Source organism: Penicillium nucicola (genome assembly GCF_028828085.1).
Source record: "Penicillium nucicola strain IBT 29836 chromosome Unknown utg000006l, whole genome shotgun sequence".
NCBI classification, from domain to species: Eukaryota; Fungi; Ascomycota; class Eurotiomycetes; order Eurotiales; family Aspergillaceae; genus Penicillium; species Penicillium nucicola.
Window position 1 is genome coordinate 2,177,192 of NW_026643130.1, and position 15,006 is coordinate 2,192,197.

At 46.7% G+C, this 15,006-nt stretch overlaps 6 protein-coding genes across 6 annotated transcripts; 4 read left to right on the plus strand and 2 right to left on the minus strand.

Moving 5' to 3' along the window:
- Positions 1-1,790: 1,790 nt before the first annotated feature.
- N7511_006844 (alpha/beta fold hydrolase) lies at positions 1,791-2,651 on the plus strand (the record flags this gene model as incomplete). The annotated part of the gene is made up of 1 exon (XM_057129221.1): positions 1,791-2,651. The coding sequence occupies one exon, from the start codon at positions 1,791-1,793 to the stop codon at positions 2,649-2,651; it is 861 nt and encodes a 286-aa protein (XP_056983777.1).
- Positions 2,652-3,505: 854 nt separating this feature from the next.
- On the minus strand, positions 3,506-5,044 carry N7511_006845 (uncharacterized protein; the record flags this gene model as incomplete). The annotated part of the gene is made up of 5 exons (XM_057129222.1): positions 3,506-3,671; positions 3,726-4,010; positions 4,060-4,384; positions 4,446-4,853; positions 4,891-5,044. 5 exons carry the CDS (start codon positions 5,042-5,044, stop codon positions 3,506-3,508), a joined length of 1,338 nt encoding a protein of 445 aa, XP_056983778.1.
- Positions 5,045-6,072: 1,028 nt separating this feature from the next.
- On the plus strand, positions 6,073-8,198 carry N7511_006846 (uncharacterized protein; the record flags this gene model as incomplete). Its single annotated transcript, XM_057129223.1, has 3 exons — positions 6,073-6,384; positions 6,504-6,823; positions 6,884-8,198. 3 exons carry the CDS (start codon positions 6,073-6,075, stop codon positions 8,196-8,198), a joined length of 1,947 nt encoding a protein of 648 aa, XP_056983779.1.
- Positions 8,199-8,716: 518 nt separating this feature from the next.
- N7511_006847 (uncharacterized protein) lies at positions 8,717-10,481 on the minus strand (the record flags this gene model as incomplete). The annotated part of the gene is made up of 7 exons (XM_057129224.1): positions 8,717-8,861; positions 8,914-9,017; positions 9,105-9,294; positions 9,359-9,407; positions 9,464-9,519; positions 9,579-10,240; positions 10,296-10,481. 7 exons carry the CDS (start codon positions 10,479-10,481, stop codon positions 8,717-8,719), a joined length of 1,392 nt encoding a protein of 463 aa, XP_056983780.1.
- A 602-nt stretch (positions 10,482-11,083) lies between these two features.
- Positions 11,084-12,243, plus strand: N7511_006848 (uncharacterized protein; the record flags this gene model as incomplete). The annotated part of the gene is made up of 3 exons (XM_057129225.1): positions 11,084-11,145; positions 11,258-11,708; positions 11,761-12,243. The coding sequence occupies 3 exons, from the start codon at positions 11,084-11,086 to the stop codon at positions 12,241-12,243; spliced, it is 996 nt and encodes a 331-aa protein (XP_056983781.1).
- Positions 12,244-13,508: 1,265 nt separating this feature from the next.
- On the plus strand, positions 13,509-14,903 carry N7511_006849 (uncharacterized protein; the record flags this gene model as incomplete). The annotated part of the gene is made up of 4 exons (XM_057129226.1): positions 13,509-13,649; positions 13,782-13,908; positions 13,971-14,540; positions 14,593-14,903. The coding sequence occupies 4 exons, from the start codon at positions 13,509-13,511 to the stop codon at positions 14,901-14,903; spliced, it is 1,149 nt and encodes a 382-aa protein (XP_056983782.1).
- Positions 14,904-15,006: the final 103 nt, after the last annotated feature.

Here is a 15,006-nt window from a genome sequence, read left to right on the forward strand (position 1 = left end):
CATTGTCAATAGCGCATTTTGGATAACAGCCAATGGAGCATCCCGCAGAAACTCAACCGGTGCCTTCAATATGATCGACAGCAAATTTTCGATACATGCTTTGGCAGTCAAAATGAGATATCATATCAGCTAGGATGGCCCCAACTATGATATGCAAGAAAGCTTCAGGTTGGATTGTAAAGCTTGAAGTTGCTCTGTCATGAAGTCTTGCGCGCGTACAAGTAATCTTTGGCCCGTGGATAGAGATGAGCGTCCTAAGCACACTAAGCGTTTGAGACCATTTTCACTTTCTATCGGTAAGGTAGCTTCGTTGAAATCGGTTGCTAGTGCCAAGACCAACTAGAGAGATTTGATATAGTCCATCACTAACTCGGCATTCTCAACAATAGTGTGCAACTATCTGTTCTTAAACTCGAGGTCTGCAAGGGATTACCTTCCCGGTACTACATGTGAGAGAGTCAGTTCAAAGTTGAATGGCCTATCCTGGTAGCTCTGCTCAAGGCTATATTTTCCCATGCTGAAGAGCTTACTCATGAGTATAATCATTGGCAAACTGAGGGTGTTGTTTCTCTTTGCTTGGCTTCGATTCCGAGCCCGTTGGTATTCACATAAGTTATACTGTGGTCCAGTACCCGTCCCTTCTTTACCTGATGGGATCGACAGTTAGATCGCTAAGAAGAGTTTTGCCTTTACGTTCCAGGTTCATAGGCCCATGCGTGCTAGGCTACTCTCAAGCTCATGCTTTTGGAAAATGCCCAGGCCTGGTGGCGCAGACGTGTCTCGTGCTACACTTGCATTGCTCGAGAGTCGAAATAAGCATCTCTAGCCAGAATCATCATGAAAATAGACCTAAAATCAACAATTCTCCGTACATGATATGCAAAAACACTGCTCTTCTTGTGACTCATAACTGTATTCCATGAATGCTTCTCGAGATGTCCTTCGGTGAGAAAGAATTACCTTGAAAATAGCCCAGGAGATCTCTTACAGATCCAAAAGACCTAAATCTCATCTTATTACTTTCGAAAGTCTTGGTACTTACATTGAAAAATCAGATCGCATGACAGGGTAGTCTTTGTCCTTTTCAATCGTGAGCTCTGACTATTTTAGAAGCAGCTGGATCAGATAGAGATAGAAACCCAAAAAGGAAACGTAAACTGTCAAGGCTGGATGCTCCTCAGTTCATCATCGAAGGAGTGTTGCTGTCAACTTCAGAAAAAACACTTTTGTGGTCCAATATTGGGGCTGTGGCCGGTCTTTTCCAGTCACAGTGACAACACCGGACTTGGTAGGTAAGTAAAGATTGAATTAAGAATCAACAATGCAGCTCATGCCAATTTTCGAAAATTGCCATTGGATTCTAGAACTCCTACTTTGGGCCAGTAAAGCGACAACTCGCTTGAATCTGAAAGTGGCATAATCAAGGCAACGAGCAGAAAAAAAGTCGGTCTGGTTTAACAATTCAAGCGTAAGCGAGTCATGTTAGAAGTTGGACACACCATTCAGTTAACAGACATGCAAGGGGCGTCAACGTGAAGTATAAGGGATCTCATTATCTACGAACATGCCTTCTCTCCCCGTGGCCCGCCCGGCCCGCGAGGCGATCTTTGTCCACGTTGAATCCACCGGGTGGGTACGCGTAATATTCAACCCCCTTGCCCTGATACATGATTTACTCTGGCTGATTATAAAATGATGCTAGTCCGCCCAGAATACCCGAAGCGCGAAACTAACTCCCTCTTTAAGTTAATTGCCCACCCTTCCAAGCTTTCATCCACTTGACCAACACCATGGCAGCAAAATGGCGAGCTACACGTCTCCTCCATGGAGTCCGAGCCATAACTGGCGGTCAAGGCCCTCCTTTGATTCTCATGCCAGGCTGGCCACAAACAGCAGAGGCCTTCAGCGGCATCTTAGAGCCCCTTTCAAAACACTATCAGTTTTTCGCACTCGACCCCCCGGGCTTGGGCGATTCGCTTGCTCCCGCCAATGGCTATGACACTGCCAACGTCAGCAAAGTCATGGCCGAAGCTGTTCACGATATCGTGAAAGATACACCGTACCATCTAGTTGGCCACGATGTGGGCGGATGGATTGCGTATCCTTGGGCGGCTCAATTTCAATCGAGAATCAAATCCCTCAGTATCCTGGACGCATCTGTGCCGGGTTTCCTTCCCCAGTTCCAGTTTCCGTTGACGAACCAGACCAACATGCGTCTTTGGCAATTCTCATTCAATGCGCTGCCTGAATTGCCGGAGATTCTGACTCGCGGCCGTGAGCGGGAGCTGCTGACCTGGTTCTTTAAATTGAAGACGGCTCGCGCGGATGGCTTTTCGGAAGATCATTTTGAACGCTATATTCAAGCCTATTCAAGACCAGGAGCCATGAGCCGGGGATTCGAATATTACCGAGCTTTTGGAACAAGTGCGCAACAAAATTTGGAATTTGCAAAGACACCACTCAATATCCCTGTCTTAGCTCTGGGCGGGGCTAGCTCTGTCGGTGCGGATATGGTTCATTTAGTGCGAAAGTTCGCGACCAACGTGTCTGGCGGCGCTATTCATGATTGTGGGCATTTCCTCCCCGAAGAGCAACCATCTCCCGTTGCGCAAAAGTTGTTGGAATTTTTGAAGGCAAACCACACAGAGTGAACTTCTTTTGGACGCACTTCCAACCTAGAGTGATTGTCGGGGAAATCGTCACTCTCATTTGCTCTGGATTTTAACAATGGTTCAAAAATAGTTATGCAAAAGGCTATCAGTGCTGTATAATTTGGCGCCAAGCTGGGGTCAAATCGTGTTTGTCAAAAGCCACAGCGCACCTCAAATAGAATTTAGATCCTTGCAAGGGGAATAAGACAGGGAAATTTATATGGTCTATTTCAATTTTCTTAATCAGGACTCCGTACTTGCTTGTCAGCATATTATCTTATGATACCTTTCCACGGTGTGAAGTTATTTATAGAGGCAAAGTGGTGCAAGATCATGGCTTAATTTGGGGTAGCAGTCCTGAATTAAGCGAGCTGTATATGGTTCAGAAGCAGCATGTTTAAGTGGTGGATGCCATCGATAGCTTGCACTATGTTCCGATGAAGTGCTGAGTTTCACCTCTGTTGAGTACGACTGTGGTCTAACATTTTTACATTTTCAGTGTTCAATCAATCAATTAATTAATATTTCGCCAACCTGTTGGAGCCCAATTGCGAGTGTCTAGCTAGATAAGTGCTTTATCTGTCTGAACCAAAAAAAAGAGCTGTCTAGAACGCCGTAGTAAATACAGGAAATAAAAAATAAATAAGAAACCATACTTGCCATCGCTTATGTAGCTAGATCCCCAAATATTCACATGGACACCTTACAATGCATTCCCCCTGCTTTCCCATTGATAATTTCCTGCTCCGCTCTTCATTGGAGGTGATGTCTGATCACAAAGCCTCTTTTTGCCGTATTGCCAGACCATGTCTGTTTTGTGCACAACTTCGACGATGTTGCAGATCGTCCAAATTTCAGTATCTCCATGTTCCGTGAGCCGCAGCCAGAACATTGCGAGAGAACAGGAGGAACAGGGCGCCAAGGAACATGGTCACAATGGCAAATACTTGCATGCCCATGTAAGTTGAATCATGCTGCCTTCCCAAGATGGCTCCCATGATCGGCAGGCCAGTAAGAGTGCTGCTAGATATTAGTACCGTGCAAAGAAAGATCATGCAATAGGCCAACACTTACGAGACAGCTATCACACCCTGATATGTACCAATCTGTCTTCCCAAAGTCTCAAGAGTGCCTGACTTTCCGCAACATGGGATCATGATACTGACGAACGCGCCACTGAAGAAGCCATAAGTAGCAGCAAAGACGATGAGACCGGCATTCGAAGAATGGTAATCAAAAGGCAGCCATAAACAGAGGATCGCCACACAGCTGAAGAAGGCGGACCCCGTTATGACATTGAAATATCCCACCTTGTCGCCAATGTGCCCCGGGATAATTCTTCCGAATAGTGAAGCAGCACTGCCCTCAGGTTAGCTCAGCAAGGGAAAACAAGATTGACAGAACTCACTTCACAATAGCAATCAGGTACAGGGACAGAGAATCCGACATTCCTGACATTTGGGCCATGCTGGGAAGATAATCGAACGGAGCCCATAATCCCCACATCACAAAATAGGAGCCAAGACAATAGAAAGCAAAGCCTCGGTTTTTGAACAGCTTAAAGTCAAACCACGCCACATTTGAGTCCCATTTCTTTGGGGGCAGGCGCGCGCTGATAAGAAAGAAGGCGCCGACCAAAGCAATGCCTATGAACAATGCCGTGTAGCGTACCATGCCATTGAATCCCACATCTTCCATAACAAGTCGAAGGAAGAATGGGAATATAACACCCCCTGGTAATGATTTCAATTAGCACATGACAGACACATGTAAGATAGACAGCCTGCTACTCACCAATACTACTACCCGCAACAGTAATTCCCATAGCAAGACCTCGCTGCTTGACGAACCACTGGCCCACGCAGACCAAGCTGGTGGTGAAAATACCTCCAGCTCCAAGTCCAAACCCGATTCCTTGCGCCAAGATAATCTGATAGTATTCAGTGGCAAGACTCGTCATGCACAGTGAAAAGAGGCAAAGCACGGTACACGGAAGCATGACCGGGCGCGGTCCATAGGTATCTACTATGCGACCGAATAGGGAACCAGGAGCCCAGATAAGAGCAAGCTGGATAGTAAAGATCCATGAGATGTCTGAAGAGGTGTAGTCCTTCAAGAGGGTCTCTTGATAGGTGCTTTGGAATATACCAATGCTATTTAGGTCAGCATAAGACTCGGGCATAAAGCTTGAGGTTGGAGGGACTCAACGCATTCAAGAAGCCCAAGGTAGCAAACAGACCGAGGGAGCCACCAGCACAGCATAGCCAACCTCGAAGGCCACCCTCTGGTGGGAGAGGTGAGTCCATGACAGGGCTCTCAGAGATGGGAGCCTCTATGGTCTTCTCTTCATCTTGCTGGCTGCCGCTGGACGACGGCGTAGTGGATTCGAGCATTTTGGTGACTGGAATTAACGTTTACAGTGACTAGGTGGCGTTTAAAAAAGAGGTCCAGCTCGCTGTTTACAAGTAGAATACTAATAAGTTAGCACTATAACTATGGGGGGACTGCGGCCCGCGCGGTCCACGGCCCACGCGTCCCGGGCAGTACGGTGCTCACATACTTTGTGTTCAAAGAACCTCAATGACTCAATGGACCCCCAAAACTTACTAGTGTAATGCACTAAGCATTCTCTTCACAGGGTACGGAAATTACAGAAGGGGGCGGGCCGGAGGGGAATCCGTTTTTGGTCGTGGATCCATGGTGAGATACACCAATACGGATGATGGACTAGTAGGGTTCCGGTTAGTAGAAGTACTTTCAGTTGCTCCACTACTCAGCACCCTTTGGGATCCTCCTGTACTAAGCCAATCACCCTCCACTTCGCCAATTCGCGGAGCACGAAAAAATCCCGGAAGATGCATGCATGTACAGGTCATGAAGGCTTCTTAGCCCTTGACCTAGGGTCTATTTGTGCATGTGCAGCGCTTGCATGGCTGGAACTCATGGCATCATTTCCTTGCGGTGGTATTGGTCAACATGATGATGATAAAAGCGTTAATAAATTAAGGCAAAATAACTTTTTAAGAAGATCGGCCAGAAACTAAGATATAGTTCACATTATCAACAAAGCAGAGTGATTATGCACCTGAACCCCTACATGTTACCTAAAATACAGTAGGAACATGGATTCGCCTGATAACGCCAAATTTCTAGACGTCCAATCGGAACTAGCCAAAATCTATACCCTTTTGGGATACGATTCCGGCAAGAACTAGATCCAATCTTCCCCTTGTAGAGGCAGAGAAGCTCCTAGCCTGACATCATGCAAAGAACATCAGATATGCCTACTCAATCTTAGTGTTGAACGGTCAGTTCACCTCACAGGTTCTAGAGATATTAGGCGCAAAGCAACTTCGAGCAAGACTTCAATCCGTAATAATTCTGTATACTACTTTCTTCATCCTAATCCAATCGCTTCACAATGGGCTCCATCATGCCAGACGACACAATGGTTTCCCCAGGCCCTCTCATAGTAGGAGGAGGCCCGGTGGGAATGTTGACAGCTCTCAGGCTGGCACAACTGGGGGTACCATGCACTTTATGCGAAATGAATACCGAGACGACACGCTGGCCCAAGATGGATAACAACAGCTGCCATACGATGGAGATTTTGCGTATAATGAGACTTGTTGAAGAATATCGACAACAACCCGGGGCTGTATCACAACTGAGCGATTGGGATACCATTTTTTTCAACACTTGCGGACCGGAGAAAAAGCTTGTTAGTCGATGGGTATGTCTGTCCCAATGAGAAAAAAGAATCTTTGAATCAGAAATTTTGTGGAAGTGATTTCGGATTTGATGAAAGATGTCTTAGCTTCCATACGTAACTCCACTAACATCTTCTGCTAGCATATACCAAGCAATGATGAATATCGCGCCAAGATCCACGCCAATAATAATGGCTCACAGCCTGCTGAGCCGGGTCAGCGTTGCTCGCAGATAGTGCTTGAGGCATTCTTGAAGAAAAAATGCCTTGCCGAACCTCTGATTGCAACTCACTTTGGTTACAAATTTATTTCACTTGCAGAAGACGACGAAGGGGTTACTGCTACTTTCAAAGATATGGATAATCAGGAAAAGATGATGAGAGCACCGTACTTGGTTGGCGCCGATGGCGCTCAGAGTAGAGTCAGGAAAAGCGTCGGGATTCAACTCCAGGGCAGACCTCTGTGAGTATTCCACCACGCCCTTCAGTATCATCAGCTAATAAGTTAATTTCTTCTATTAAGGCCTGGTGCATTCTTCATGGTCCACTTCCGGTCCAAAGAACTCACCAAACTCGCACCATTCGGCAACTGGTGGCACGCCTTTGGCCTCCACGGCGGTTTCATGATTAACCAAGATGATGTTGACACTTATACTTGTCACGAACCTTGCTCTGCGGATGCCGCAGCCATCACAGAACTTCAAGAACATCCAGAGGAAATCCCCTACCGTGTCCTTGGCAGCCTCGGCAAGCCTTACAAGTTTAAGATCGACGAGATTATGGTGGCAAATGCATGGCGTCCAAACTTTGGCCTGGCGGACTTCTATGCCAGTCGTGATGGACACGGCCGTGTGCTCCTCGGCGGCGACGCTGCTCACCGTAACCCTCCTCATGGCGGATACGGCATGAATAGCGGCGTAGAAGACGCCATCTCGCTAGCATGGCGTCTTTCGGCTTTACACAAAGGCATCGGAGGACACAATCTCATCACTTCATATACGGATGAGCGCAGGCCGAACATGATGATGCGTCTCGAACGTTGCGATGCCCACATCGGCAAATTCACACCCATGATCATGCAGACTATGAAGGCTCCATCCACAGACATTTTCCTCGAGGAGAGTGAGGAGGGACAGCACGCACGAGCTGAGGTAGCGAGACACCTGGAAAATGTGGGACCTGAGAATATCGACCGTGGAGTGGAATTGGATTTACGATACTTGAACAGTGAGATTATTGTGACTGACGGTACAAGAGAGCCGAAGTTCGATAACATGAGCTATACGCCAAGTACAAGACCCGGTCATAGGGCGCCTCATGTGTTTTTGAGTGATGACCAGACAAGTATCGTGGATCTCTATGGGACTGAGTGGTCATTGATGGACTTCTCAAAGGTTGAAAGCAACCATAAAACAAGCAATGGTTTTGTGAGCTTGTGTGAGGAAGAGACGTCCTCTGTGGCGACATTCAAAGCTGCAGCTAAGGCAATGAAGATGCCTTTGACACACGTCCAGTTGGATGCCGGAGAGAAGCATGCCAAGAACGTGTGGGAAAACTACGATTATGTTTTAGTCCGTCCAGACGGGTACGTTGCTTGGCGTGGAGGTAAAGAAGGGGCGAGGGATGAAAGTTGTGAGCTGAACGAAGGACGAATCAGGAACATCTTGAGGATTGCACTAGGCTGGAAGACAGACCCTGGGTTTGTGGCGGGGGAGAAGAAGGAACTGAATCTAGAAATCAATCTGACAAGCATTTATGGCGTGAAGGAGGAACTAGGGGCAGGCGAGGGCCAGGGGGATGCGTTTGTGGGATTCTCCAAGGAGGACAAGAGAAATTAGAGGACCATCTTGATCTGTTGAATTCATTGAATCGATCTTCATTAGGATCTGAGAAAACATTTCAATATTTGACTCTTAACAAAAATTCAAAAGTTACCGCGAAGATATTCTTTCCCAGAAAGGTTAACAACGAATGACCTTACCCTTCTTACTTTCTTGCATAGTTCTAGAGATTCTTGATTGACCCGGTATCCCAATCAATTATACAGATACATACTGGGTACAGTTCTAAGTTCCATTAGATATTGATTGATACATTTCGGCCATAAATCCTGAGAGCTCTTTCGCACCCCATTAGTTTCATTTCAAATGCGCGAAATATTTTTGGAGAGTAATCGGTGCCAGCATGTCATTAACAAGATGAGGTCAACTTGATCTATGTTTTACCTTACGAAGATACATGTAGTTAAGACAACGCTATTTCATCATGCTTCTCTTCCAAGGTATTTCTAAACAAAGTAGATTTGCGAATTTGACTGGAGAATATAAAAGCTTCGCTGCGTATTTGAGATATGTGTTTACAGCCTTAATCTTGGGCCGTGGGCTTCATCTTGGCACAAGAGCTTTTCCTCAATGTTGGGGAGTCCTTTGCCTTTGAGTACATTTTCGGCTTCGGCTATCGCATCATATCCATATATCCATGGCTGGACAACAGGGCACGTCCTGTTTGTAATTAGAGATGAATATCCGCCGGGGTATCTAGGGCAAAACATACCATCGACTGGGGAAAAGGTCAGTTATTTCTTTGCCGAGCTGCGAGGTGAAGATTTCGTCTCGCGCTTCTTGTTCAGGGCCATTCTGCATGTGAAAATCATTCCGCTATAGTTAATACCCTCCGAAGTCAGTCTGTATACCCGAAGTCTATAGGGAATGAGGCAGGGCCTCGACAGAGTAAATAGCACATACCTGCTTAAATGTTTCCTTGGCGATAGCCTCACTCCTCAATTTTCGTAGCTTCACAAACATTTCCAAAGCATCTGGGAGCTGCTCTTTCTTTGTGACAGACTTCAAGATCGTCCCCAGGGCCGCTCCATCCTCCATGGACGAATTAGCGCCCTGTGCAAGATATGGAAGCATGGGATGGCAGGAATCGCCTCTGTCAGATGTTAATTGCGGGCTCTGGATGTTGAGTCATAGGAGCGGGGCATTGATAGACTTACATTAAGACAAAATTATTGGCTTCGTTAACCCAAGATGGGAGCTCTTCTCCTATAACACAGCATTGTCAGTCGAGTGTGTCAGCAGTGAACTGTTGGTCCTCTCACTATGCATCAGTTTCCACTTGTCAACTTGGTCAACATAGCCTAGAAGTTGAGTGAGACTTCAATTGAGTTAGTCATTCAACTCGGAATGCAAAGGGGTCAATTGAGCTTTGCATACACGGGATCCCAGCTTTTAAACAGCTGTTTCAATTCTTCGACATTTCCAGGTTGCTTCGTGATACCCGGAGGTAGATCATCTGGCACAAGTAATACAAGATTATACATTTTGCCCGCCCTTAGGGAGTATCCCACCGCGTGGGATCCAGGCCCAATCCAAAAATGGACTTCTGGGTTGCTCACCCAGTCTCGTAAAGCTGGGTCTTTGATTTGATCCAATGACAGAACAATTCGATATGCCAAATCTCCTGTCGGCTTGGGTGAATCCGCAGTTCCTAGAAAGCATTCTCGAGTTCGGGACCACAGGCCATCAGCCCCAACTATGAGGTCTGCGTGGTATTCATGACCCGAAATGGTAGTTAGTGACGGCACCGAGGGATCGACATTGTTTACGCGTTGATTCAGATGAAACTTCACTCCTAATTGCCGAGCCCGTTCGTACAAAGCTTGCTGTAAGTCCACTCGATGTAGATCAACGAAAGGCGCGCCGTATTTCGTTCGGATGTTTTTATCAAAGCCAACCTCACGAGCCAGCACTGCACCGGAATATTGATGTACAGTCAACTGTGTTGGCTCGGCTGCCTGGTCCCACATGGTCTGAGGAAGATCCCATTTTTTGAGAAGACGTGAGCCATTAGGGGTGACTTGAAGCCCTGCACCAACCTAGCAAGATAATGTCATTATTGGATCCTCAGTGGACGAAGAGAAAATGATTTACTTCCGCGAGCTCTTTTGCTGCCTCTATAACGGTGACGGAATGGCCAGCTAAGGCGCACGATATTGCCGCAGAAATCCCAGCGAGCCCTGCACCGACAACGATGATCTGTAGCCCAATCGTTTCAACTGTCTTGAGAGCACCACCATCAACATCTTGGACAATACTTCGGATAAGAACACATACCATTTTCACCACCGTCTGAATGTTCAAAATAGTAGTAGATTTATGCACCAGCAGATTTCTGGCGTAGCACCTGAATGATAGAGAGATTCCACTCCTCCCGCTGTGGGCAGCCAAACTAGCCTTAATCACCGTCAGCACCCATGGATGTTAGCGGGGGTTGGCAGACACGATTCTGTCCTGGGGAGATCCGCTATGGATCACGGAATATTTACGCCTCAAAGGATTTCGGGAGACCTGCAGAAGCCGAAGCGCCCCCTGATATGCAGACTTCCCCAATAGGCATCGGGTAGCGTCAAGCTGCAGGTGGATAAGAATGGCCCACATACCACGTTGGGAACGGGACCAGTAGGAACAGACTGATGGTATGATATTTACTGATCTTTAGACTCTCGTTTAGTGGGCAAAATACTCGGCGATAATGATAAAGTTGATGAGTTGACGCCGTAAATGCGCCAATCCAGCCCCGACCGTTATAGTGTCTTGCCATTGTGCATTGGGTTGATGGTTTCTGATTTCGCTGCCATTCCCCAATTCCTAAACCAACATCTCTAAACCACGTACTCGTTTTCAAATTCCGAAAGACTTCATTTTATCCAATTCACAAAATGGGTCTCCTTACCCCCTTTGTGCCCTACCATTCGTCGGCTGGTTCGAGTACGATTCGAAAGTGAGTGTAACGTGTATTGTGCTGCTATTTTGAACCTTCAAGTCTCATGTCTCCCAGCAAAACAATTGACAACTAGCCATATTATTCTCGATGCTAATGCAGGAAATTGCAGATTCGGTGGTCTCCTTACTGTTGAGTGGCTGGAGCCGCCCGCGGGCCGAAGTTTTATGATGCGTCAGACCTACAGACTGGACGTGGAAGGGCCGGTCTCGCCCGCCCTACGGAAGCTCATTGACAGCCCTCAGCGGCCCGATGGTCCTGCAATGCATTTCCATCGGTACCAGAATGAGTTCTTCCACGTTGAGCATGGGATCTGTGTGGCTGAGGTGGACGGCGTGACGCGCAACCTGACCCCAGAAGACGGAGAGGTCTCTCTCCAAGCGAACCATATCCATCGATTCTCGATCCATCCCGACTCCGGCGAATTTATGACAGTGCTGCTGAGTGGCTCAGATGCTGGAATTGACAACCAGCTTGACAGACTCTTCTTTGAGAATTGGTACGGATACTGGCACGACGCATTGCTCTACGATGGTGGCCTGGATTTCATTCAAAAATTACAGGTGCGTTTTTTTCATACTCATAATATGTAACGCAAACACTAATTCATCACAGATGCTCGATGCGGGTGGACACTATACTCCAGCCCCGGCATGGATGCCCTTCCGGCTTTTCTTTGGCTACTGGACTAGTGTGGTTCTTGGCCGCTGGCTTGGGGGTTTACTAGGCTACAAGCCATTCTTCAAAGAATATTCGACGGATTGGGAATTCGCTGTAACAAAAATGAAGAGTTCATTCTGGACTCGGCGATTAGTTGACGACTTTTGGGGCGCGAAGGAGCGCTGGAGTAGGGAAGCAGATCTCTCTGCTGGACCTATTCCGACCAATGCAGAACTCCAATATCTACTGGAGGATGTCACAGAAGCCAACAGAGCTCTTAAGGCAAAGGCTGCGGAGAAGAGCTTGAAAAATGGCTCATATGGTAATGGAACTAATGGAGTCGTTCACAACGGTGAGACATCTAGAACAGAAGAGGAGACGGATATTGGTATCTCTTCTGGGTTGAAATCCGATTCTGCTCAGGCTCGGAAGCGCTGAATTTGGATAAAAGAGTCTGTTATTGCCATGGAACCCCCATCATCGATGGAGTTATCGAGGTGAAGAATGTTACCTTTTCAGAATGCTGTGTTATATTATCTCCCACTTGCACCGCGCTTTTTGAAAAGTCATGGCCTCGTTTCATTACTCAGCCGCAAATAGTGCATAATGATGTGTATCATATAAGTGCTCTATAAGCCGGCATCAACGATTATGCTATGACTTTACAGTACAATATAATTGAAAGTATCAAAAACGCAGGGGCGTGACGCTTATGCGATACAGTAAACACACATTCAGAGCTAGTAAATGGAACACTGGTAAATCAAGTATCCCAACTATACATTCCCCTAATTTTCTTAAAAGGATCATTAAAGCGTACACGCCTCGGACTCGAGATAAATCAGCAACATGAGCTGCTCATCTAATGAACGACTTGTCACTAAGTAGCGAGAGTTTTCCAACCCCACACCCTCGCAACAGCACTTGCATTAGTTGCTCGAAATGCCGCCAGACCAACGACCAATACAACAAATGTGGAGAGCAGAAATATGGACTCTGCGCTACATAGTCTCCCGTAAACAACCGCAAGCGGCTAAAAGGCGGCTCCTGATAAGAAATCGAGCATCAGAAGCCCCTCTTTGTTAGACCTCTTCAAAGCGAGAAAAAGTACCAAGCCCCTCTCTATCTCCCTAATCGGTTAATGTACGGACTTTGGTTGGCTAGTGACTTGCATCTTGAAACAGATAGGACCATACGTACAGTAACTCCTAGCGACGCGGCTCAGCACAGCCTGAAGGGAAGGGATCATTCGGCCCGTCCCGCGTGCCCACTCGCCGCTTCATTTCCCCTTCCGGAAGTTCTCCTTGTGGAATTCCTCCTTTGGGAATATCCCCTTCTGGAATATCTACTTCGAAATTTTGCTTTTTTATTCCTTCGTATTGGTGGGAGCGAAGCGTTGATCCACATAGTGGTACTTTGCCGACGAAAATACACTGCTTGCTAGTAAAATATTCCGAATTATGCATTCGCCCTTTCGTACCCTTGTATTAAATTCAAAAACATGCGATACTATTCCGATTGGTCGCATACAGCCTCCAGACAGACCGATCTGCATACTCGCAGTAGATGCTTTCCGGTTCACTAGTTGAAAGTCACTACGAGTATTACTATCTTCATGTCCTATTAAGAGAGAAGAATTCCTGTGTTTCTCTAATTAATTTAATTTTGGAAAGTCGTACAAAAGCTGAAAGTAACGTTTCACCATGGAAAGCTTGATCGCAAAGATTCAGCAGGAGGCTGCTTCGGCCAGTTATGTAGCGCGGAAAAAGCTTCTAGACACCTTGCGAGACCTGCAATACAGCATCGAGGCCCCCGAGGATGCTATGCAGAGAGTGATTCACATGGTATGCTTCCCAAGCCTGAGAAATTATCCTTGAACTATTGCGCTTGCAGAGAACATTGGGTTCTCTGGCAGACTTCCGAGTCTGTCTCTTATCCTGCTAGTTACATCTTCAAAGCTAAATCAAATCGCTTAGAACCTTCATTTTGCTTCTATTCGCACGGCTCTTGACTTGAATATCTTCAACGATATTCTTGACAGCGCCGAGCCCTCGACTATCGATCAATTAGCAGCCAAGCACTCTGTAGACCCTTTGCTTCTTGGTAAGTATCAGAACTCCAGTTATTCAAGGTTCAATGCAAAAAAGATTCTAACTTCGAGATAGGTCGTATTCTGCGTTATCTCGCATCTCTTGGCGTGATTAAAGAAGCCGGTAGAGATACCTTTGCAGCAACACCTTATACATCCAATCTCGCAAGACCCGAGATTCAGGCCGGATTGTATGTCTACTTTGATATGTGCAACCCAACATATCAGGAAATGCCTCGCTACCTGAAGGAAACTGGTTACAAGAACCCTACAAGTTTCACAGACGGCATTTTCCAAAGAGCTCACAATACCGACCTGCACACATTTGCCTTCGTCCACGGCGATCCGGTGCGAAGTGCTCACTTCAATCACTTCATGAAAGCACAGCGCGGTTCCCAGATCAAATGCTTCGGTCTTTACCCCTTTGAAGAGGAAAGCAAGGGCTGGCCATCCGACAAGCCCTTGTTTGTGGACGTTGGTGGCGGCGCTGGTTATCAAACTGCCGCCTTCAAGGAGCAATTTCCGAATCTGCCTGGTCGTTTGATTTTGCAGGACCTGCCGGAGCCAGTCAAGGATGCTGAAGCGGTGGTCTCCAAGGATGTAGAGAGAATGGTGCACAACTTCTTTGAACCACAGCCAATCAAGGGTAAGCAATACCAAATCCAGATTTGATCTCTGTGAGACTAATTCGAAGACAGGTGCCAAGTTCTACTACTTGCGAATGATTTTGCACGACCACACCGACGAAAATAGCAAGAAGATTCTCAGTAATCTAGTACCGGCTTTGGAAAAGGATTCTCTTATTCTGCTCGATGAAATGGTTTTGCCTGCTGAGCATGTGGATGAGCCGTCCACGCAAGCGGATCTGACCATGATGACCTTCCATAGCTCGATGGAGCGATCGGAAGAGCAATGGGCAAAGCTTGCAGGAGCGGTAGGACTCAAGATCAAGAAGGTTGTTCTGTATGCACCCGGTTTCAACCTGGGAGTTGTTGCATGTGGTCTTTGAGTGATCACGCTCAGATAAATATTTTGATAGAGAGAATTGGAAGATTTAACAATATCACTCAGCTTCACATCACTGGACTTTAAACAAATTTCATGAGCGTTGT